The sequence below is a fragment of the Xyrauchen texanus genome, chromosome 32 (genome assembly GCF_025860055.1).
Source record: "Xyrauchen texanus isolate HMW12.3.18 chromosome 32, RBS_HiC_50CHRs, whole genome shotgun sequence".
Lineage (NCBI taxonomy): Eukaryota > Metazoa > Chordata > Actinopteri > Cypriniformes > Catostomidae > Xyrauchen > Xyrauchen texanus.
The window spans coordinates 16,177,336-16,203,758 of NC_068307.1; the positions used below are offsets into that span (position 1 = coordinate 16,177,336).

The 26,423-nt window shown below is 37.3% G+C and overlaps 1 protein-coding gene across 1 annotated transcript; it reads left to right on the plus strand.

The window, feature by feature from the left end:
• Positions 1-10,307: 10,307 nt before the first annotated feature.
• pla2r1 (phospholipase A2 receptor 1) lies at positions 10,308-23,043 on the plus strand. The gene is given in 17 exon segments (XM_052101128.1): positions 10,308-10,335; positions 13,037-13,098; positions 13,790-13,845; positions 14,601-14,695; positions 14,781-14,917; positions 15,537-15,633; positions 15,694-15,806; positions 16,027-16,162; positions 18,451-18,471; positions 18,474-18,518; positions 18,521-18,633; positions 21,813-21,918; positions 21,921-22,013; positions 22,762-22,843; positions 22,845-22,861; positions 22,974-23,011; positions 23,014-23,043. Coding segments are annotated over 17 exon segments (1,269 nt in total).
• The last annotated feature ends 3,380 nt before the right edge of the window (positions 23,044-26,423 follow it).

The window sequence follows — 26,423 nt, forward strand, 5'->3', positions numbered from 1 at the left end:
GGATCAAATTTACTTCTCATCTGTGTCTGTACGGAGCCCTTTACGGAGCCCCTAAAGGGACATGGTGGTTCAAAAATTATGAGACGGAAAGAAAAATATTTTTCAAATCTTTTGCGTTCTCTCGTAAAACTTTTGCGTTCCCCCGAGAAACTTTGCGTTCTCTCGCAAAGATATTTGCGTTCTCAGGCAAAACCTGTTGTGAATTCAGAAAACAGTACTTCCAGTTTAATTTCGCGCTGGCAGCCGAGCAGTGGTTCAGAGATCACACGTTCACGATGGAGCGGTTCATAGACTTTTACTTTGAGCTTGGACTAATAGAAATAAGGTCAGTGCTAAGTTCAAGGCATGGTTTTGACTTAAGTGAAAGACACCTAAAAAGGATATTACGCGATAGAGGATTATGTCGACGGAAAAATTACTCGGATTTAGTGGACCTTGTTGAGTTCATCCGTAATCAGCTGCAGTACTCTGGACAGCTTAATGGGTACCGATGGATGTACGCCAAATGTAGAGAAAAGGGTCTGCGTGTGAGAAAAGAGGATGTGCGCTTGGTGCTGAAGGAATTGGACCCAAGAGGAGTTTTCGTGAGGAGAACCAGACGTCTCTGACGGCGTAACTACTTTGCTAAAGGACCCAACTTTATTTGGCACTTGGACTCGTACGATAACTTAAAACCATATGGTAGGCCTATTTGTATTAATGGTTGTATTGATGGCTTTGCGAGGAAAATGATCTGGCTTAATGCCTACACAACTAATAGCGATCCGAAGCGGATAGGAAGTTACTATATTGAAGCAGTGCAGCGTTTGGGGGGATGCCCTAGAGTTGTTAGGGGGGATCTTGGAACTGAAAATGGTCATGTTAGAGACTTTCAGCGTTTTCTTCACATACATCACGCAGATGAAAGCCTTGGCAGCTATTTGGAGGTGCAAGTACAGCCAACCAAAGGATAGAATACTGGTGGGGGTTTCTGCGCAAGGAATGCATGGAATTTTGGATTTCCCTGTTTGCTGACCTCAAGGACAACGGATTCTTCGATGGCGGATTCTTGGACAAAAACTGCTCCAATTCTGCTGCATGGGACTCATCCAAGTGAGTTCGTCTGAAATTATGTTTGCTGTTTGCGTGTGTAGAGAGAGGGAGAGAGTTCAGGATGTTTGGATCAGGATTTCATTTTTAAGTAAACTATTCCTTTGAATTTCTTAAAAGTTTTGCGTAATTTTATTGTTACGTTTCGCAGGAGGAGCTGGATGACACTGCAGGTTTGGAATGCACACACCATTAGGCCATCAAAGAACATCAGCAACCCCAGTGGACGGCCAGTGTGATGTATGGACTGCCTGAACTCTACCTCACCAGAAACTTCCTCACCTCAGCTGACACTGAAAGTGTTCAATTGTGCAAGAATGAATGCACTTTCCGACGCCCCATACCATGTGATCCAGATGTAAATGAGCTGTGCTACGTTATAATTTCTGAGTCTCAATTGAATCTTCCAAGAGACCCATATCAAGATGTGAACTTATACATGCATTTAAGAGATGTGATCAGGGCATTACTGTAACAACTGCAAGGTTATTTTGTTTTATCATCTGAAATGTGCTTACATAACTAGTAGATAATACTCCTGCAGAAATCCTGCAATATTGTACAATGTTTTAACGAAGAATTCGAATTTACAAACCTCAACATTGATACATAAAACTCATTAAAGAAGGAAACCATAATTTGCTAAATTGTTTATTGTTCACAAAGTTTTGTATAACTGGACAGTAAAGCTACTGAAGAAATCTGTCAATTTAATGCAAATTAGAACATTTAACACCATATAAAAATACTTTGTGTTTAAAGTTTATGGAACAAACAGAGGTTAAATATTTAGAGTTATTTCCTTACTAATAACCAACATTATGACAACAGTATTAGTGAATTAGCAAAGTATTTAAGGTATGAAAAATCAATTCTGATTTAAAAACAAAGGTAAGACTTAAGAAGTAGTATGGTTACACGCTTCGGTTTCCTTGGTTAGTTATAACAACGCAAACTGCACTCATCTCAACTCAATGGAAGAACTTGTTTTCAGATGTATCGTGATTAATTGATCAAATGATATCCTCTTGATTAAACCGAAAATATTTGTCGTGTAGTTTACATTGTGCTGTGGTCTGCAGATTGCATTAGTTGAGCGCACAGTGTCCAACTCACCTGTTTAAAAGACGGATGGTAATGTGACATTGCCAGATCCTTCTACACAGACCGCTATTTCAGTCTTATACAGTTTTGTAATATGTTTTATAGAGTTACACGACCGTTTCCCATTAGGCGTGTTTTACTGAAAGTTTCTGCTCATAAACAAATCTATAGGCGGCTACTGACAAAGAGGGCTAAACTTGAAATATACTTTAACTTCTAAATAAGATGTATAGGCTGTGTTCATACTCGTACAACATACATAAATCAGTTTACATTTATGATGTTTTTCCAATTCAGAAAAATACATTTCCCTTCTTGCCTTTTTTATAGAAAGTCAAACATTTATTGAATAGACAATAAACAGAGTACAGTTATAACACTTTTTGCCATACTGGACAAATAGCCTACTTAAAAGAGTATGCAATTTTTTATAATTCTTATTCTTATTTTATTTTATATATGTATTGTTAGATACATACCGACAATATAAATGTCAAAAAACTTAACTGTTCCTGTTTTCCACAATTAAAGTGTGAATACAAGGAGCGCATTTATTACAACTGTCGTAACACGTTCCCTGAACAGCTGTAACACTCATTTTTAATGTGCTATATAATGCATTAGGCGCAATTTCATTTACATTTATGCATTTGGCAGACGCTTTTATCCAAAGTGACTTACAGTGCACTTATTACAGGGACAATCCCCCCGAGCAACTTGGATTAAGTGTCTTGCTCAAGGACACAATGGTGGTGGATGTGGGGGTCGAACCAGCGACCTTCTGATTAACAGTTATGTGCTTTAGTCCGCTACGGCACCACCACTCCAATTTAAAGGAATTTTCCGAGTAAATTTTTTGGCATAATGCTGATTACGAAAAAATTATAATAATTTCGATTTGTCCATCCATCCATCCTTTTTTTTTTTTTTTTTAAATAGAGGTTACAGTGAGGAACTTACAATGGAAGTGAATGGGGCCAATTTTTGGAGGGTTTAAAGACAGAAATGTGACACATAATTTTATAAAAACACTTTCATTAATTCATCTGTTGAAACTCATGTGTTATTTGAGCTGTAAAGTTGTTTAAATCATATTTTTTCAGTCGTTTAGGATTTGTTGACTGATTTTCTCATTGTCCTTTGAATCCAAGCATGTCCCAAAACACACAAATTTTAAGTAGACAATTCACTAATTACAACAAGCCAGGTGTACTTTCATAGTAAGTCAGGAATAATTATTTATTTACAAAGAAAGAGGAGTAAGAAAATGACAAATTCCCAAACTTTTTCTGTGTAAAGTCATATACAATTGTGTTGGCATGATGACATAACGCTGTGTCCACTGATTTATTCATTTCTGAGTAGACCAGTAATCAGTGGAATAATGGACAGCCAGACAGACATTATTGCAAAGTAAACCTCTTCAAGATGACACAAGACCTCTCTGCTTCACATCAGGGTCCTGCTTAACCTGTTGGGGTTTATTTTGCATGTATACGCCTACATATCTAAAAATTCCCTACGCAAACTAAATCAAAACCACAGCAAATTCTTGCTCTCAGACATATGGTGAGAATAATACATAGCTTCCCTTTGACGTAACATACTCTGTGTGTGTTCGACGTTTTGGAGAATATCTTTGACTTTGGCATGTATCTTCAATTACTCTTTCGTGTCAAAGTCCACAAAAGACTCTCAGCTTCTTTCGGCTTTGAGAACTCTGAAATATTAAGCCCCATTTTGTTGAGGGGAAATTGGAGAAAGGAGCTCTATCTTTCTATCTGTTCGTTGGATAATCAGCCCTGTCTGATACCTCAGTGCCTCTGAATGGCTTTGAATCTCCAATATCACATGCCTTTTTGGTCTAACATTGCCCTGCATGTAAATGGCTATTTAATACTTCTAAAGAAAGGATTTTCCCACTAAAAAACCCTTAAGGCCTCACATCTCCCAAGGTTGCTAGAAGTAAAACATTTATTTCATGTGGTTTAGCTTAACCAAGCTTGATCAATTCAAAACCCAGCCTATTAAATATTGGAGGCTGTTTCTAAACACTCCATCGGTGAAATCTGTGTGTTTGTGTGACTCAGGGAAATGCATGTTCCGTTTGGAGAGTATATCACAGAAGCAGTGCCTCTCTGCAAATTTGTCCGGTATGTCTCTGGTCAGCTGTGAATCCCCATCTGCTGCACTGCTCGGAAATGGGTGTCCCGGTATTGTCTCTTCAATCTGGGCACCTGCAGATGCCTAGGGATAATGAGTGTGATGTTTCTATCCCTATCATGTGGTGGTGCTGTGGGGAGAGGATGTTGTATAGAGCTGGAGAGGTGAATAATAATCAGGCAGTGGTGGACTCCAGGTTAGTGTTGAAGAGAGCCATTTTGCATAAGCGGAGGATTTATGGTGGCTCCGGTGAAGGCCCCTGCACTTACCCATAGAAAGGTAAGATATCTGCATACAGATCACTTTTATACTAAATGTAAACTCACATGGTTGGTGTGGTATTAATGTAGTAATAGCTCATTTAATCAATCAAAATATGGCTATTGTAAAGCTGAAGTGTGTAAACTGAAAAAATAATGACTTTTCAATGGTCTGCAAACTCACGCCATTGGTTGAGCCAATATATTGCTTTGTCGGGCTGGTCAGGATGCTCAAACAAGCTTTAAATTGATCAAGAATTATGGTAAATAAATGTATAATGTTACAAATGACTATTTCTATTTAAATTAATGCTGTGTTCTTCAAAATGTCTGTTCATTTAAGAATCTCAGAAGGCATTTTGCCAGTCAGTTCATTAAAAGGACAGTTCTCCCCAAAATGAAAATTCATAATTTACTGTCTTTTTCTGAGCACAAACAAGGATTTTTAGAAGAATATTTCTAATTTGTTGTTCCTCACAATGCAATTAAATGGGTAGTAACATTTTGAAGCTCCAAAAGCATATAAAGGCAGCATACAAGTAATTCATACAACTCCAATGGATAAATCCATGTCTTTGGAAGCAATATGATCAGTTTGGTTAAGAAACTACTTTAAAGTATTTTGTTTACTATAAATCTACACTTAAACTTTCACATTCTTCTTTTGTTTTTGGTGATTCACATTAATCTTGCATATCGACACCTACTGGGCAGGGAGAATAATTTTAATTTTAAAATTATTTAAATATTGATCTGTTTCTTACTCGCCTATCATGTTGCTTTAGAAGATATGAATTTAACCACTGGATTACTTTTATGCTGCCTTTATATGCTTTTTGGAGCTTCAAACATTTGGTACCCATTCACTTGCATTGTATGGACCTACAGAGCTGAGATATTCTTCTAAAAATACATGTAATTTCTACAGCAAGCATGAAACTAACTAAAGGAACCAGTCAGAACCTGTGTACAGTATGTGTGTGTTTTTTGCCCAGTGACAGGCTGTGAATTCTGGGAGAGCCATCCTGAGCTAACTTAACTTGTACTCAGTTCTCACCTGGAGCTGAGCTCTTTCTTCCTTTCAATCACAGGGTACGAGCCTGCTCTCCATCACACAGTCCAGTGAACAGATCTATATCAGAGGTATTTGCACACACACATGCATGATCAAATCTCATGTCTGTACACTCAAATTATTTAGACTTTTTAAAATTTATATTAAATATTATTTATGTAAATGTCACTTACTCACCCTAAAGTCGCTCCAAACCCGTATGACTTTCATTCTTCCACAGAACACAAAAGGAGAAATTCTGAAGAATTTCAATGCTTTTTTCTGTGCAATGAAAGTAAACAATGTGACCAGGGGCTGTCAAGCATTTCTGCTTTTCCCTTTTCTTAAAAAAATAATAATAGAGATTACAGTGAGGCACTTACAATGGAAGTGAATGGGGCCAATTTTTGGAGAGTTTAAACAGTAATGTGAAGTTTATAATTTTATAAAAGCACTTTAATTCTTAAAATATTAATTCTTCTGTAAGAACTCATGTGTTATTTGAGCTGTAAAGTTGTTTAAAAAGTATTTTTTTACAGTTATTCTAATGTTTTCTGGTTTGTTGACATTACATTGTCATAGCAACGGAGTTGTAAAGTTGGCTATAACTTTACACAGAAAAAGATAGTAAGCAATTTTATCTCACTAAAATATTAACACATATTCTTTATTATTTTTGGCTATACTTTTTATACAGTGAGTATTTTAACTTTTGAATGGATTGGCCCCATTCACTTCCATTTTAAGTGCCTCACCGTAACCCAGATTTTTGCTTTTTTTTTATGAAAAGAGGGGCAAATCAAAATGTATTTTTGTGCTCATAAACACTGTGTATTGAGCTTAGCTTGTTTTGAACCCGGAATGTTCCTTTAAGGCAAGTCAGGTCAGGTAGTCATGTTCATAATGCCTTTGTGCAGCTATTTCCTAGGAACAGAAGTACAGCTCCTATTAACTTGAATGGGGAAAGACTGTAATCTGCAAAACAGTTGGTCAAGATAAAGTTCAAATAACCTATTTCTAATTAGCAATAAAATCTGACAGTAATGGTCACAAATTATGCTTCTTTAGCTCAAATAAAAAAAAAAAACACAAAATAAATGTTTTTCAGATTGGCCCAACTAATGTACATGTGTGTGTTCTCGAATAAACTGACAAGTGATGTATATAAAAAAAAGGTGATTTGCTTTTTTAAATGTTTCTAAAAGTCACTATATTTAGCGTTTCTATTTCTCCTTTTCATTTGGATAGGTCTCATCCTTATAACATCTCTGGTACTTTACAGTTCTTTTTAGTTTTATGGTTCATTATTTGTTTTTATGGTACTGCCCTTGTTTCATTATCTGTGTTTGTCACTATGATTTTTCTACGCATGGAAAAGAGCAGCATAAACATTCTTCAGAGTATCTCCTTTTTTGTTCAGAAGAGAAATTCATGGCTTTGGAACAATATAAGAGTGAGGAAATAATATCAGAATTACAATTATTGGCTGAACTTTCCCTTTTACTGTTGCATCACTGTTCCCATTGTGTACCAGAAAGGCTTTCAGTTATGGGTCTGGATTGGATTAAACCATCTCATTCACCATGGTGGATGGCAGTGGTCTGATGTATCTCCTTTGGCTCTTGTCAGTTTTACCTCAGGTTAGAGTGATACAATTAGCTTTTTTTGTAAGAAGGCTCCAAAGGTTCAATATTACTAGTTCAATGGCTAAAGCGAGTTGCTGTGCTTCTTCATGAGCACAATTAAATGGACTATTCAATATTTGTTTCTCTCTTCCTGTCCAGATCTGACCTATACACCAGTGCAGCAGAACCAGCAGTGTGGGGTGTTTAACTCTACTCGGGGTTCCTAGAAGAGTCTGTTCCGTGAGTGAGCTTTACGCTACATCTGCAAGAAAACCAACAGCTATTGCCGGGAAGCAGAGCCGCTTGATAGATGACCGATCTGGTAGGTCATTCTGGTAGTCCTTCTATTTATTTATCAAGCTTTTAACCATCCATCCATTTATGATAGTTCTTTGTCTTTCCCTTTAATGTGCATGCCTTCGCTTTGTCAAACTCTTCATACACTTGGTTTTCTTTAGGTGTCATGACATGAGGTATAAAATTTCATTGTACTACATATAAAAAAGAATACTGTAAGTTTCAGAACTCAAAACTTCCTCCTCACTGCAAAAAGTGCCTTTGTTGAAACCCAGTGACCAAAACATGTCGTTCTCTACTCCCGCCACATTGTGACGTCACACTGTGGTATACATTTGCATCTGGCTGCCTCCACAACAACCCATCAATGCCTACTTTACCTTATCACTTACGTAGCCTGACTTAGCAGCATTGAGCAGTGAGATGGCAAGTAGAAAGTGCAGGTCAATCAAGAGCAGAGAGAAAATTATAACAGTGGGTGTTTACTTTCAAGTCTTAAAGGAGAAGCAGCACCAAAACTGAGCGTTTCTGACACTGGGTCAGAATGAGGGTGAAAAATCATCATGTTTTACAAATATATGGCTAATATATGACTAATATTATAAGTGAACCTCAAGAAACATGTCATGACCCCTTTAAGTTTCAGCTTCAGTCCCAGTACAATTCATAAATGTGTGACATTTTCCAGTGCTATTAGGGAAAATGGCCTTCTCTCAGGCTACTGACTGTGTTTCCATGATACTCACATCAGATTGTGGTTAGAAGAGAAGAATATGGACGTGTTTTTAGTTTTGTTCTTGGGTTCAACAGCTGTGGACCAACTAGAGACTGAACTCTTGATCCTGGTTATCAAATACATTCTCACAGTGTGTATGTAAATATAGAAACAGTTGAGGTCATCGGATAAATATCCTCAGCACCATTTCATTTCAACAAATTTTTTAATTACAAATCGCATGCTATGTTGGAGCTGTGGGCTAGCGCAAGTGCTCCAACACAATGAGCTGAGGTGCGCATGTGCGATCCAGGCTTACATAATTTTCTTCACGTTTCCTCTCTCTCACCCCTCGTCATTTTTCATTTTATTTCTACTTTCTACACTCTCTCTTTGTTGTTTTCTAAGATAAGGTTGGTTGGACCATAATGGCTATTGTTACCTGTACCTGGATGAAAAGGCAAGCTAGTACAAATCCTCCAGTGCATGCAAGTCTCTCGATGCAGAGCTGGTCAGCATCCACTTACTCTCCCAACAAGAACTGCTGCTGAAACTGCTCTCAAATGGTTAGCTGGGTATCTTACCTATGTAAAATTTAAATAATTTTTACTTTGTAGTGTAAGTTATGGAAATGTCAACATTAAATCAAAATAGACTGTATTAACTTTCTTAAAGGAATATTTCACCCAAAAAATAATAATTTACTCAACCTTATTCCAACCTAGAATTAGTCTTACGGAGAATACAAATTAAGGTCCGTAGGTCCACAAAATCCAAGTAAATGGTGGTCAGAACTTTGAAGCTCCAAAAAGCACATATAGGCAGCATAGAAGTAATCCATATGACTTCAGAGGTTAAATCCATGCCTTCAGAAGTGATTTAAGAGATGTGGGTGAGAAACAGATCAATATTTAAGTCCTTTTTTAGTATAAATCCACACATTCACCAGCCCTCCTATTTATTTATTTTTGTTGTTGTTGATTCACATTCTTCTATTCTGGCCTGTTGCAAATATTTTTTTTCTCTCTTTCTCCTCCCTGCCCAGTAGGTGACGAAAAATAAGAATTGCAAATAAACAGAAGAAGAAGAACTCAGTCCTTTCATTAATGTGCATAGGAGGACTGGTGAAAATGTAGATTTATGTAGTAAAAAAAGGACTTAAATATAGATTTTTTTTTCTCACCCACACCTATTACATTGCTTCTGAAGACATGGATTTAACCACTGGAGTCATATGGATTACTTTTATGTGCCTTTATGTGCTTTTTGGAGCTTCAAAATTTGGCCATCATTCACTTGCCTTGTTTGAAACTATAGAGCTGAGATATTGTACCAAAAATCTTCATTTGTGTAGAGCAGGGTTCGTAAATGATGAGAGAATTTTTGGGTGAACTATTTCTTTAATACAGAACATGTTTCTGGTGCTAATGTGGTCACCACGTTATTAAAAAGCTAAATAATGTTTTTCTTTGTCACCAAAATATAATACTCAATTATATAATAATCAATATATATGGGATATTGTCAAAATGTCCTTGAGCATTAACTTGACCTTTAACCTCTACATCTTTGCCAAAAAGCCTCATCAAAAGTGGAGTAGTGCTCCACAATCCACTGCAAACTTGCATTCAGGTCTGAATCCCTTCTGGTACTTTTTCAATCAATTCGTGATGGATTAAATCAATGCTATCCAACATTGCAATATCCTATTTCACTGAAAAATATGTCACTAAACGGAAGTCAAACAGGCTGTCGCCATTTTATGTTGACATTAACAGATTCCAAGTGTTTTGTCCAATTCCAAGGGTTGTGTCCTCATAATATGGTGGGAGGTTTGTAAATGTGCGTATGTGTGTGTTTATTGTGTCAGGCTCCAACTCTAAGTTGTGAATCGGTTTGTTCAAGGAAGCCAAAAATCAAGCAGTCCAATGGTCAGACAATTCTTCCGTCACATTCACATCCTAGTACTCTCAGGAGCCTTCCCATGGTCATGGCAACAAATGGATCTACGTGACAGCAGACTGGAAGGTGAGATTGGATTTCAAAGGTCAGAGGTCCGATTAAGGGCACAGTACTTCAGTCATAAACTGAGCAAACAGTATGTGGTCAGAAAGGAAGCATGTTTCCAGAATTACCCCATAAATCAGACAGAAGCTCTGTGCCAGTCAATAAGCAGCAAGATCTGAGTCAGTCACTGTCTGAATGCTTTACTCTGTACAGTCACCATTGAGTCACAGCAGTAATTTCCATAAAGTAGAAGTCTGGGCATCTAACAGGGCATGTGACAGTTCTGATCCAATTATCTATTGTACTTGTTAAATGAGTTTGTGTGTTTGTGTGTGTGTGTGTGTGTGTGTGTGTGTGTGTGTGTGTGTGTGTGTGTGTGTTAGAAAGGCTGCTGGCATTTTGAGGTGTGTGATGAGCAGCATGCAGCAGTGTGTAAGACGTCAGGTCTTGTTCCTTAACATCCTGCAGGTGAATGGTATGATGGCTGTACAGAGGTGAGTGCATATTTAAACACACACACACACACACACACATTCATGGGTTTCCTTGTTTTATGGTGACTTTCAGACATAATGTTTTTTATACTGTACAAACGATATATTCTATCCCCTAATCCTAATACAATGGGGTGATAGTTCACCCCAAAAAAGATTCTTACCCAATTTACTAACCCTCATGATATCTCAGATGTGTATGACTTTCTTTCTTCTGCTGAACACAAAATAAATTTTTTCGAAGAATATCTCAGCTCTGTAGGTCCATACAATGCAAGTAAATGGTAGTCAGAACTTTGAAGGTCAGAAAAGCACATAAAGGCAACATAATAGTAATCCTTACAACACCAGTGAACCTATATATATATATATATATTAGGGCTGTCAATCGAATAACATTTTTAATCAAAATAATTACATGGTGTCCCGATTAATTAATAGCGATTAATCGCAGTTAATAGCATATACAATATACAATATATATATACAGTATATACAATAAAAAATATTCATAAAATTTAAATGCATAAAATTTTTAGGTCACTGTGTCAAGTTAAATATCGTTTAATACTTAGAACACATCTTGAGATCCCTTAGTTCGAATTTGCGCTCCATCAAGTCTTTTGAAGGTAAGAACGTAACGCATGTTTGTGTTGTTCTGCTGCTGAAGGGTTGTTTTCTTCACTGTATAAACTGTACGTTGCCCATACAGCTGAAGTTTCACTTACTGCCTTCTGGAGAAAACAGATGGTATTACAAGCTTGCATTTCTCAGGAATCCTCCTTATTATCTTATTATCGCACTAAATGAATCTGTTAAATTGACAGCCCTAATATATATATATATATATATATATATATATATATATATATATATATATTTAAGCAATATCACACTGAGCAAGAGTGCGATATGGCTCTACATCAGCACTGCTGTGATTACAGCAGTGCTGATGTAGGGCCATATAGCACGATTGCGAGTGTGATATTGCTTATATACAACAGTTCAATGAACAAGTACATTTAAAAAAATTAGGGAAAACTGAGTACGGTCATAAAAACGCATTTGTGCATGGAACTACTTTATTACGCGACCAATCAGAATCTGCCGTTGCTGGTTCAAAACAAATGATGCGTCCAAGCCTCTGTTAGTAATTCAAAATGTTCACTTCAGAAATAGTATCATGGCTTGTGCTGTTTCTAACAAGTTATTGGATAAACAGGATAGATGGATGGATGTGTGTGTGTGTGTGTGTGTGTGTGTGTGTGTGTGTGTGTGTGTGTGTGTGTGTGTGTGTGTGTGTGTGAGAGAGAGAGAGAGAGAGAGAGAGAGAGAGATGGAGCATGTGCATCACTTCTTGCCACACCCAATCAGAGATGCTTACAGCTTTCTGAAGGTCAGATTTCTCATTGGAATATAGATGTCCAAGCGGTGTATTCCTCTCTATTTCCGGGTAGCCGGTGCGCAAATGTCATTCACTATAGAAACATTGATGTCCTCCGCCATTTTAAACAGTATGTATCCAATGTGGTAACTCACAATGTTCTATGTAAACAATGACTAAGGTATTCACTTTATTCACCAACTGTCTCATATTACACACAAAAATGATCTTTTGCCACCACCTGCTGTCTAACACATGTAATTTAAAAAATATTGACATATGCACTACGTTTACACTTTAGTTTAAATCAACACAAACACAAGCGGAGTGATACACACAGTGAAGCGTCCCAGTGTTGATGCAGTCACACCATCAGTGCTCATGCACGTCCAATCATATATGAGGACCGGAACTAACTGTGGTATATATATATATATATATATAAAAGAAAAAAGGGACTTAAATTTTAATCTGTTTCTCATTCACACCTATCATGTCGCTTCCGATGATATGGATTTAAGATCTGGAGTCATTTGGATTGCTTTTATGCTGCCTTTATGTGCTTTTTTTACCTTCAAAGTTCTGGCTACCATTCACTTCAATTGTAAATCTTCGTTTGTATTCAGCAGAAGACAGATAGTCATACACATCTGGGATGGCATGAGAGTGAGTAAATGATGAGAGAATTTTCATGTTTGGGTGAACTGTTCCTTTAATGATTAGACATTTTTACCATCATCATTAAATGCATCAATATTTATCAAATGATGCGGTACAGTGTCAGTTTCATGATTATTTACTGTTTATAGTGTACAGTGAACAATCTATGAGTTTGTGTGTACAGGGTTGGAGGAGGAAAGTCAGCTGGATAAAATTACAGATCAGGAGCAGACATTTGAAGATCCAGTGAAAGGATATTATTGCAAAGCTGGTGGCCAGAACTTTAAAGGTTCAAAAAGCACATAAAGAGAGCATAAAAATAATCTATATGACTCCAGTGTTTAAATCCATGTCTTCAGAAGCATTATGATAGGTGTGGGTGAGAAACAGATCAATATTTAAGTCTTTTTTTACTATAAATCTACACTTTCACATTCTTCTTTTGTTTTTGGCAATTTGCATTCTTTTTGCATATCGCCACTTTGTGGGCAGGGAGGAGAATTTATAGAGAATTTTCATTTTTGGGGAACTATCCCTCTAAATTATAAATTATGAATTACCTTTTAAATATAATTACATAAATATAATTTAAAAGGTAATGCCCTCTTATAGAACAAGGTAGTTATCTATTTTTTGTTTGTAGCATGTAGTGCAAGTACTTTATAAAAAGGGCAGCTTCACTGTAGTTTAACTGCTTTAAATAATGAGTAGCTTGTAGCTTGGATTTAAAGTAGCTTCCCCAACACTGGTCTACATACAACTGATGTGCTTTGGTCCAGGGATGCGTTGATTGTTAAGATTTTATTAGAGAATCACATGCAATTTCACACACAGATTTAAAGCCTCATACATATATGGAGCATTTTCTAGATTTAGTGACTCATTTAGAGCAGGCACTGAACAGGACACATGTCTTTTTGTTTCTTTGGTTCTGCAGGGCTCTGAATATTGGTGGACTGGGTTGTCTGCTAACAGTGGACAAAATGCCTTCAGGTGCCTTTAATTTATAAGCATAATTAAGTCTCTTACAGTAGAATTAAGTAAAATTATTTTAATAAGGCAAGCTGCACTGTTATAGGGATTTAAACCAACCACTAACCCTAAATATTAGATTTTGCAGCTTGTTAAGGGGAGGTGTGCTGTTAATTTTCTATTCAGTTGAACTCACTATTTTGACTTGGTGGATGATAAAACTGGTTTAAAAACCCCATAGACATAGAACAAACTCTAGCCATATATAGGGACGAGAATGTCACTAGCTGCGTTTCCACTATTTGGCAAAATGAGGGTGTGCTAGTGCATGCCAGGGCCAGTTGCATTCTCAATGTCACTTAAGGGACTTCATCGTGCCTCCTCTGGACTTTCTCGGGGCCAATGGCCTTTGGCACGCTGATTACCCTTGGGCCTGACAAGGTGTGTTCAATGTCAAAGGTGGTGTTTTGGGGTGAGGCTTTGGGGTGGGATCTTTTGACGGGCCAGTAAGTAATCACCAAAACACCCTAGCTTCCACCCAGAACACCCAAGAAACTGCATATCATCCACAACATCCTTACATCATGGTGGCAAGTTTTGCATGGGCAAGCACCACTGAAATTTTCTTCAGATAATGTAAAAATCTAGTTTTGCAGTGTCATTTAGTGCCACAAGTGCAACAAAAATTACACTTCTCCTTTAAGAAAGAAAGAGGAGAAAAGAGCATATGACACAGACTTCATATTGGAATTTGTGTGTTTGTGTGCATTTTGCAGTTGGACTGATGGATCAGCTTTTGATTACGAGAACTGAGAAAATGGAGTTTACCAAATGCCTGGCAAAAATTGCATACAGATGTCTTCTGTGACTGTAAACATAATATGTACACACAATCACCTAAACACACAAAAGAATGATTATATACTCCAACACTTCTTGTCAATAATGCTATCCAAGTGAGTGGAAGGCAGGAAGCTGTACAGATCTCCATGGTTACGTGTGTAAGTGCAGGGCAGTGGCTGTAGTGGAGGTCCCACGTGAGCCTCATTATATCGCCAGCAGCCCAGAGAACTGGTTTTACTATGGAAACAAGGTTTGGACATGAACACAGAAGCATTGTCTCTGCTTTTATATTCTCTTTTTTGCGTATTTGCATTATCTTCATGTTATGAAATGTGTCTAATATAGAGTACCTGGAGAGAACTATCTGTTTGCATTGCCATTCATCACAATGGCATGGCTCATTTGCTAAAAAGGATATATCTGCAGGCAGAGCTCCAAAAAGGGGCGGGAGCTCCAAACCGTCACATAGATACACAGAGACCCTAACCTAACCATTTGCCTAACCCTAACCATGTGTCGAAGTGATGCACCCTTTTGGAGTTGGCGCAATCCCCTTTTGGAATAACCCTGCTTCCTTTTGGAGATTCTGCCCCGCCCTTTGGAGATTTCCAATCTGTAACATTACCTACTTGCATTTGCTGAGGTATGGCACGTGTAGTTATGGCTTCTACCAGTAGGGGATGACTCCCAAAGTTAAACATCTTGCTGAGGAAGTTAGAATGTGGACATGTTAATAGTCAGCTACTGATTTAATTGCACAGTCATTTGCAGGCAACTCTATCGCTCCCTTGAGTACTGATGTTTGCTACCATCATAGTAACACAAGAGTATGTGACCTTACAGTCTCTCAAAAACTGACAGGTTTCAAGTGTCTGTTTCTGCATCTCCCAGCCCGCCTGTCCATGTGCTCATCCCAACAGGCCACTCTAGTTTCTATAGAGAATGAAATCACAGTGATTTTAGATGGTTTCATCTGCCTTTGTTATTTCGTAGTGACTGTAGGTTGTTTTTGTCTGTTAACTGAAGCCTACATCGTCACGCTGCTTCACGGCCAATCAGCAGGGGTTTGGATTGGGACACGGGGTGTCTTATCTCACAAATGGACCAATGGGAAGCCCCTCATCTATAGTAACTGGGAGGTATAATGACTCAGGATGTAAAGGAATTGTTTGCCCAAAAATGTAAATTCTATAATTATTTACTAACCCTCTGGTTGGTGCAAACCATTATGACTTTATTTCTTCTGTGGATCACAAATTATGTGGAATTGAAAGCCTCTTCACCATTCTCTTTAATGAAATTTAATTTGATTTCCCCACTGTTTTTAAATATTTTCAATGTGTGGTTATGTGTCTACAGACATCACCCAATTAAATTCATGAAGAACCTTCCTGTACATACCTGTCCAACAGTCACAACTTCCATGTGACGGGGGTATGGCAAGATGAGTTCTGTACCGAAAATGTATACGGCTTTGTCTGCCAAAAACAAGAAGGTAAAATCACTTCAGCAATATAAAATGTTATTATACTGTATATGATCAAATGTGTATTTATGAAATAAAGGTATATCATTCGTCTGATGGTTGCATTTTACTTTCCACATATATAAAAAAACATTAAGATAAGTAAAGCGAGTTTCCTTCCAGTGACCTTTTGCATGAGAACTAAGCACACTAACCCTAAGATATCAGTCCACTTAAGTTTAATCAAAGAAATTGAGCTTTTGTCTACTCCACACCATCCTTTGTAACTTTGAAGGCATATCACATGTAATAAAAACAAAATAAGCATATATATATATATATATATATATATATATATATATATATATATATATAATTATGCTTATGAGTGGGGTTTCAGTTGAATCAGTCTATTTTAGTCTATTATCGACTAGCCGGGGCAATTATAACATGGGTTAACGCCTTTAATTAAATGTGTTGATGTTTCTTACAGTAGGGCTAACAAATAAACTTATGAATGTTCACAATGTATTTTCATTTTGATTTTCAGGAAGATAATTCAATAACTAATATCTATGAAGCAATTGTTTTCATTTATTGAAAAGGGTGACATTCAAGTATTTTTTTCTATATACCAATTCATGATATAACTAAGCTATAACTTTAATGCTACCATTCATTTAGCATTGTTAGATCGCCTTCTACACACCAAAATGTAAAAAATACAATACAAATAATAATATCAATGTTCAATCATTATATCTGTCATGATTTCCTTGTTGTCTGCCCTGTGTTTCACTTGTTAATTTGTCTAAAACTACACTTCCCATGATCCCCAGCCCTCATCACTGCCAGCCCTGTGTCATTGTGCTCACCTGATTGTCATTTGTCATCATCATGTCTCCAGTGTATATAAACCCTGTTTGTTCTCCATGCCCTTGTCGATCGTTGATGTTTGTGGATGCCTGTTTCCGTGGTCTTTGTATGTTTATCCTGCCTGTTAACGCTTCGAATGTCTTCCGTGTTTTTGGTTTATTTCCCCATTGTCGATTAATTACAATTACAGTAATATCATAACAATTAGCCATTACAATATTCAAGTTGTGGCCCATTCTTCCTTATTTCTAATGTTATTATTGCTATGGAAATGCAATACGGATTTCGTGGAATTACTACACTCCCGAAATGAGTAATTATAGCGAATTTAGTAGTTTTGGCCTGTATGGTCAACTGCTAAAGTATTCAGTATTCTAATGTGAAAATACAGGGAACCCATGATTATTTAATACAGAATTACCAGATAATCATTCATTAATGGGGTTCCCTGTATTTTCACTTTAGAATACTGTTCCAGGTTGTAAGTATTTCCCTCATAATTATGTGGTAATTCTTTATTAATTACTCAGGGGTTCCCTGTATGTTCCCTTCCCCTCAGTCATTGCCTTACATACAGGAATAATTTACCCAAATGTAATGTGATATGTGCTGAGGAAAACAAGAGACACACACACTATACTGTATATAAATCATAAACCTACCTGAGATAAGTTGGCTAGTCACTTATAGTGGGCATGGGGTTCCATTCCGTTGTTGATTTCTGGTTACAGACCACACTCACAAAGCAATTGATCATACAGGCCAAAACTACTAAATTCGCTGTGACTCATTTTGGAAGTGTAGTAATTCCACAAAATGCGTATTGCATTTCCATAGTAATAATAACATTAGAAGTAAGGAAGAAGAAAGGGCCACAACCTGAATATTGTAATTGCTAATTATGATATTAATTTAATTGTAATTAATCGACTGTTCATTAGTAGTTACTCAATAGTTATTTCTCCTGAAGCTGAATTAGATAATTAAAAGTAGTTCATCAGGAGGCATGACTGAATTCAATAGTTATTGATTAGCTAAGTTTTACTATAAAATGCTATTACATACTGATTAGTTAACACATCTTCCTTAGTAGTTAATTGTAGTGACTTAAGCGTGAATGAAGAATGACCTATTAGTTCTGCAGTAATTCCTTATTAGTTATGCATTAAGTAAGATACGGTATTCTAAAGTGTTACCGAAATGTGTATAGACTTCAGTTCACAGAAAGTCTGTTTTTATTAATAGATTTACATTGACAATAAAGTACGACACTAAGTTCTTAGGTTCACGCTCAACAATTGCAGTGTAGTAGTCATCTCAAGACCTCCATTGCTTTCAGTGCAGACACTGTGTTATAACTTTTAGGTCTCCCAAGCTATCTGGCTTCTATAGCCTTAGGAATGATTTATTTAATCCTCTCTTTCTCCTTCTCTTTCTCTCAGACCCCACCAAACGTCCCACCCACCCCATTATACCTCTGCCTCTTTGGATTCATCTGAGTATAAGAACCACAATACATGATCATCCATGGCAACTTGAGATGGTGCACAGCTCAGAGGGACTGTTCAGAGAAGGGGCAGCACTTGTTGGGAGCTTCATACTGGATCAGCCTCTACAGTACAAATGTAAGAGGATCTGCACATGACATGTACTATGCTATATGACTTGTGTTCTTGGCTATGTTCAGAATGGAATACTAGCTTACTACCAGGGCTGGGCAGAATACTTAAAGAAAGTATTCTGGGCTGAATACTAAATACTCTCTCTAAAATGTAAAACTATTTTTGTATTTTAATCTTCTTCTTAACCCATTATTTGAATGGACTGACAAAGATTTTGACCCAAAATTGGATACGAAATATAAATGAACCATATTTTGGAGATTATAACTGGATACCAACTGGTATTCTAACACAATTTTATAAAGTATCTGTAATATTTTTTTTTTGTGTGGATTTTTTCCCCTTTTTCTCTCAATTTTGCATGTCCAATTCCCAAGGGTTTTTTTAAGTCCGCGTGGTCACGTATTGATTCACCGCAATCCGGGTGGCAGAGGACGAATCCCAGCTGCCTCCACATCTGAGACCGTCAACCCACGCATCTTGTCACGTGGCATGTTGAGCGCGTTGCCAAGGAGACATAGCACGTGTGAAGGCTTCACGCCATCCACTGCGGCATCCACGCTCAACTCACCATGCGCCCCACCGAGAACGAAACACATTATAGCGACCACGAGGAGTTTACTCCATGTGACTCTTTACCATCTCTACCACTGAGCTACCCAGGCCCTTGTGGTTTTTATTCCACAAAAATATTTCAAACAGGAGTATGCTACGTTGTTGTCACATGATTACGTTGCATGTTTCATTCAGCAAGCAGCGTCCAATTATCATCAGATTGTGACGAGGAGAAGGGCTGTGTAGTCACGGCTCGCCCCCAATCGGCCTAATCAGCCGAGGAGAGGGATAAGTGCAGTGGAATGCGGGAGTTTGAGAGAGAGTGAGAATAATCTGGTTCGTCGGCGCCCAGATACTCCCCAAACTCTGGTGGACGACAGCCGTTCCTCCCCATGCAGACCGGAGCAATTCCTCTTACCCCTGTGGATGGAACGCCCCTCCTCACATTTTGGCTGCCGGTTGGGAGCCCCTCCGCCCCTCGTGGACGGCGGCCGTTCCACCACATACACACGCGACTACTGCGTCCCCGGCGGATAGCCGCGGTTGCTCCTTTGGGTTGGATGGTAGTTGCGAGTCCCGGGTTTCAGCACCAATGTAACAAGGTTGATATGGGAAAGGAGGAGGCGGGAACTGGCTGAACCATCAAAAATAATGGTTTAATGAAAACTTAAACAAAAAGACATAGAACACAAACGCACACACTGCAGCTGCGTGTGGCTCTTTCTCTCCCGAACTGCCGCATTCTGCTGCACTTATCCCTTTCCTCGGCTGATTAGCCCAATTGGGGACTGGGCATGTGTAGTCACGGCCTGGCCCTGCCCTCCTCCTAGTAACACAGATCTTTTGCATTTTTATTCCAGTTTTTTCTGATATTACATCCAGTTCATTCATCAGACTGAAATGAAAGGCCAAGTCTACAGCTGTGTCCAAAAATATTGGCAGAAAAATAAATGTTGTGTTTTGCACATTTTTCTGCATCAGTTGTTGTGGTGTTGATCAGAGGCATTTTAAATATATGCAAAAAGCTTCATTGGTCAAAAAAATGTACTTTGTCACAAAAACCCAAATTTTACTGTTTTATGGTTGTGGCACAAAATGACTAGCCAACATAATTTCACTAATCATATCAGTAACACCTGGGAAAGTGTGAACGAGTACTAGTCAGGTGAAATCATTCTATCATTCTGATTATAAGAACAGACTGATTTATGTAAAAGGAGGGAAGAAGTGCTTCCAATCATTGTGTTCTTGTTAGCAATGGTTACCTCTAAAGAAAGACGTGCAGCCATCATCACTTTGCATCAAAATGGCCTCACATGCAAGGAAATTGCTGCAAAGAATATTGCACCTGAAAGGACCATTTACCGGATCATCAAGAACTTCAAGGAGAGAGGTTCAACTGCAGTGAAGAAGGCTTCAGGAAATCTTAGAGTGTCCAGCAAGTGCCAGGACTGTCTCCTCCTGAGGAGTCAAATACAGAATCGTGTCACCATCAGTGTATAGCTTGCTCAATATTGGCAGCAGGTTGGTGTGAGTGCATCTGCACGCACAGAGAGGCGAATGCTTTTGGACAATGGCCTGGTGTAAAGAAGGGCAGCAAAGAAGCCACTTCTCTCCAATAAAAACATAAAGGACAGACTGCAATTCTGTACAAGGATACAAGTACAAGGATTGGACAGCAGAAGACTGGTGCAAAGATATTTTCTCTGATGAATCCCCCTTCCGACTGTTTGGGACGTCTGGAAAATCGATAGCCAGAGAAGAAAAGGTGAATGCTACCATAAGTTCTGTGTCGTGCCAACAGTGAAGCATCCTGAGACCATCCATGACTTGGGTTCCTTTTCATCCATGGGAGTGGGCTCTCTCAAAATTCGGCCCAAAAACACTGCCACGAATAAAGAATAGTATCAAAACTTTGTGCAAGAGCAACTTCTCCAAACAATCCAGGAGCAATTTGGTGATGACCTTTGCATTTTTCAGCATGATGGAGCTCCATGTCACAATGCAAGAGTGATACTGAAGTGGCTCAGAGATCATTACATTGACATTTTTGATCCGTGGCCAGGCAACTCCCTGAATCTTAATCCCATAGAGAACCTGTTGTCAATCTTCAAAAGAAAAGTGGGCAAGCAGAAGCCCACAAATTGTGATCAACTCCGAGCACTAATAAAGCAAGAATGGATCGCCATCAGTCAGGATTTGACCCAGAAGCTGATATCCAGCATGCCAGAGCGAATTGCAGAGGTTATGAAGAACAAGGGTCAACACTGTAAATATTGAGACTTTGCATATATTGAATGTTTTTGCCAATAAATGTCTTTAAAACTTATGAAATACTTATCATTGTGAAATGACATGTGAAAAAATAATCTACAAATACTGAAGCAGCAAACTTTGCAAAACACAAAATTTATATCACTGCCAATACTTTTGGCCACGGCTGTACAGTATTTCACGCAATAAGCTGTTATTTACAAATGTATTCTATTGATACAGAACATTTGCATACTGTGCACAGTATACATACTACAGTAGATACTGTAGCAATAGTAAGAGTAGTGTGTTAGTATGCTTTTCTGAACTTAGCTCTTATGTTTATTAAACAATACTGCCCTCTATCTCCACAGGATGGTATATCTTACCAGTGGTCAGATGGCACTGAGGGCTTGTTCACTCACTGGGAGGTGTCTAATTATTTCCCAGAGGGGCCAATGTGATAAAATAGTTTGTGTGTACATGGATGTAAATGGAATGTTGCCTGCCGTTATCAGGAGTAATATGCTATATTCCTCCCTCATGTGAGTCCATTTCTTTTTTATTTATGCCTTGTTTCCTATTTAAGATTTTAATAAATTTTTAACGAGAAGTATTTATTAAATTTCATTTTAATTTAAATATTTGTATGTATGTATATATATATATATATATATATATATATATATATATATATATATATATATATATATATATATATATATATAAGGGCTGTGAACCAATTAAAATGTTTTAACTTATTAATCGCAAACAAATGAATTTCAGCTTTTTCTGTGATTAATCACGAATAACCATGGTACATGGTATATTAAAACAAACATTAAAATATAATCATAGATATATTTTCTTTATACTTTGTCTCAAAGTACTTGCAAAAAAAATTACTTATTAATCATTTATCTTAATTATTTAAATATGTACATATTAAAATATTCAGTTACAAGTATAAATATTGATGTAATAAAAAATTGGGCTCTAATTATAGAATCAGATGGGCAGATTAAATTTAAATCAAGCTTTATTAGCAAGATAAACTTAAGAGTACATTGACAATGCATCATAAGATGCTATAAATACAGATATAAAACTAACTGAATGTTGAAGTTTAATTTTGCTGAAGTTTAAAATCTCAAAACGGATACTGAATTAATTGCATTATTTGTCTTTTTTTTTTATGTATAAAAGAGACAACTATTAATCGAAGAAATTAACGTGTTTCCCAGCCCTAATTAATTTAAAAAAATAAATGTTTTATGTTGAATCATTCTTTGTGATTTGTGCTTACTTTCTCCTATGAAGTAGAGTGTCCTGAGACCTGGGTGAAGTTTCAGGGGAGCTACTATAATTTTAAATCAGTTATGTTGGAGATGGCCTTGGAAGAAGCATCATTGTAAAAAGAATGGTACAGTAATTTGAATTAGTTTAGATCAAGTGCTCTCACTTGTGGTGGCTTTTGCTAATCACCCATCACATTTGAATGGATTCGTTTTTCACAATTCTTTTTTCTTTCTCATGGAATTCTTCTGAAGTTTTGACAGTTCAGGATGAGGAGTAGAGCTTAGTTTCTTCCTTAAAGAGATGTGACAATCAAGCATCTGTTTGATTATGAACAGTAGAATTAATATTTTTTTTAACACTGTGTCTACAGGATAGTGATGCTGTAAAATGACAAGTTAAAAAATCTCTTTCATGTAAATCTAAGTTTTTGAGTGAACCAACATTTTGTGGCATTGAAATGGATAGCTACAGTAAACTCTTATTGGTCCGAAATCCCACTTAACTGTATAATAAACATCCAATATGATCTCATTGTCTGTGATTGTGCTGCATCAGGCCACAATTTCGCTTTCAGAAAGGACAAATAAATTGTCGTGTAGAGCCTTGTTAGCACACAGTGTAAAATATTTGTAGAATTATTTTTCTGTAGAGACATGCATTTTGCTCTTTATTAAAAAAAATTTTTATCCTTATTTATTTGGGATAAGTGACCATAATGCTCACTTTTAGATATGCTTTGACACGATTTGATGGCTCACTGCTCCAGTACACATGCTGGCGTTACAAAGCTCCAGATGCGAGTGTGATGTGGGCTGACATGTTTGACTACTCAGGTGTCAGATGCTGTGTGGCAGTTAGCCAACTGCAGGGACAGACTGGGCTTTATCACAAAAACTCAACAGGTAAAAAGCATGACCTTTGACCTTAGAAATACAAAGCTTTTATATGTGTGATCAGCAGTTGCAGAGTATAAATTAAGTCCCAATACTCTGATTTGAATTGCATTAATATCCTTGTCAGGGCATGTTACATGTAAGGTGTAATAACATTGCTATTGTGTAGTGTCAAACTTTCTTTTGAGGGTTTTCTTTTTATGTTGGCTATTTTTAATGAATTGGCTGAACCGATTCACAAATTGGTCTCAAGTCAAGTCAATTTGTTTTTATTGTTGTTCAACCATATACAGTTAGTACAGTACACAGCAAAACGAGACAACGTTCCTCCAGGACCATGGTGCTACATAAAAACAACATAGGACAAACACAGAACCACATGAGACTACACAGACTAAATAACATTTCTACATAAAGTGCACATGCAAACGTGTGCAAAAAAGTATGGGACTGTACAATAAATTACTAAAAGGAACAGGACAATAGGCACAGTAAGAGACAGTGCAGCACCGACCAGTACACATTTGTAATCTGAGTAGTACTGAAGTAGGTCTGAATAATTAATTAGTATGAAATGGCTTTTTAAATTGTTTTTAAAAACCCGTATTTGGTAATCACTAATGACTGAAAAAGTTGAGAAATGTATTGGTCAAAAAGTGAACGAACCCTGTATGTAAGTACATCAACTGTCTTTTAAGTGGTGACATTTCTTTGTTGCAAGCGGTAGAATGTTGTTCTCATCATCTGCCCTGTATTGCAAAATACAAAATGAAAGTGTATGTTAAAAATGTACAGTAAATGGAATGTCAAACTGTGTATTACAGATGTTTTTACTTTGCATCACAGGTGTCATCAAAGAGGTTGAGGTGGAGTCACTTAAAGGTAAGTAATCTTGCTTTGTCTCCTTTAGTTATGATTTATGTTGTTCAGGCTATTCCTCAAACTGTGATGAATAATTTGTTTGCCTCATTTCATTCAAATTATTAGCTGCTATGCAGCGATAACTACTTTTGGTTTTGACTATTAGAGTACACTTCCCATGATGCACCTGTTTGATTCACGTTTATCTGTTCCCCATCTTCGTTCCTAGGTGTTCTGTGTTTTGTCATTACCTATGTGTGTGTATATATAGCCCTCACGTTTCCCTTAGTCTTTGTAAGTTCTTGTGTTAGTTTGCTTGTTTGTTAACCTGTTAGTGTATTGTGCTATTTTAAGGCGGGTGCACACTGTTCAATTTTGGCCACGATTCTGCCGTCTGAGACAAATTTTGGGAATCCTAAAGGATTTCTCTCGTCGCAGGGCAAAATCGGCCATCTTAAAACGTTCAGTCTGATATGTTCACAGACGACCGATTAATAGCCTCTGAAATCTCTGAAATTTAGCTTTGTAGCCGTATAGTGTGACTGCTATTATAATGGCCAGATGAGGTATTTCGCTCCTCTCTTGCACCCCAATTCACTTGGAAAGGAACCTGTTCTCTGTTTGCACCACCGTAGCAACATTTGTGCCCAGTTATCACTCTACTCTAGCACTTTCCATTTTTTTTCTTTTCATTTTATATAAAACGTTTGAATAAATAAATAGGCTAAGCTGAAAATACTTGGAGAAAACTGTAACACGTCAGCAATCTGAAAGCATTATTCTCTGAGTTAAATAAATACAGAGATTAGGCTACAAAATGAAAATAATAAGTGATTGCATTTTCTCGTTATTTTTCTTTACATGTATCATGCATTTTCTTTACAGCGTTATTTGAATGACTATTTTACTTTTAATAAATGTATATTTAACGTCTGTAAATGTCTTTAGTTGAGATTCACATCACTCCAATTTTATTTATTAATAAATACATTTAATAAAATTTAAAGATTGAACAATTTATACTGGTAAGTATTTATGGGATGTTTTAATCCAAATCAGCAAATACAGTTGGATACAATTATAGAAATCTATGTCATGTTTGTGCATCATCCATAGGGTATTTGCAAGCGTGATATATATTATCAGAATCAGCTTTATTGTCAAGTATTCTTACACATACAAGGAATTTGTCTTGGTGACAGGAGCTTCCAGTGCACAACAATACAACATCAATACAAAAACAGCAGCAAGACATAGATAATAATAATAAAAAATGTAAAAGAATGATATACATACGTACATACACACACAGACACACACATACATACATACATACACACTTACACATACGTAGTGCAAATCTAATACAAGTCTGTTATCTGTTATGCACAGTGCAAAATACAAATCTGTTATGTATAGTGGAATTATAATTGTTTTCTTTCCCAAGAGGAATTGAATGACAGAAGAGGTTGGATTTGTTGGATATATATAAAAAATACTGAACTGTGTATTGCACATAGTTATTGCTCAAAGGGGCAGTTTCAACTGTTCATGAGATGGATAGTCTGAGGAAAAAAACTGTTCCTGTGCCTGACGACTCTGGTGCTCGGAGCTCTGAAGCATCATGAAAAAGCTAATGGGCAGGGTGAGTGGGGTCTAGAGTGATTTTTCCAACCTTTTTCCTCACTCTGGAAGTGTATAGCTCTTGAACGGGGCGGGGGGGGGCAACCAATAATCCTCTCAGCAGTCCGAACTGTCAGTTGTAGTCTTCTGATGTCTGATTTCGTAGCTGAACCAAACCAGACAGTTATTGAAGTGCAGAGGACAGACTCAATGACAGCTGAGTAGAACTGGATTAGCAGTGCCTGTGGCAGGTTGAACTTCCATCAGCTGGTGAAGGAAGTACAACCTCTGCTGGGCCTTTTTCACCAT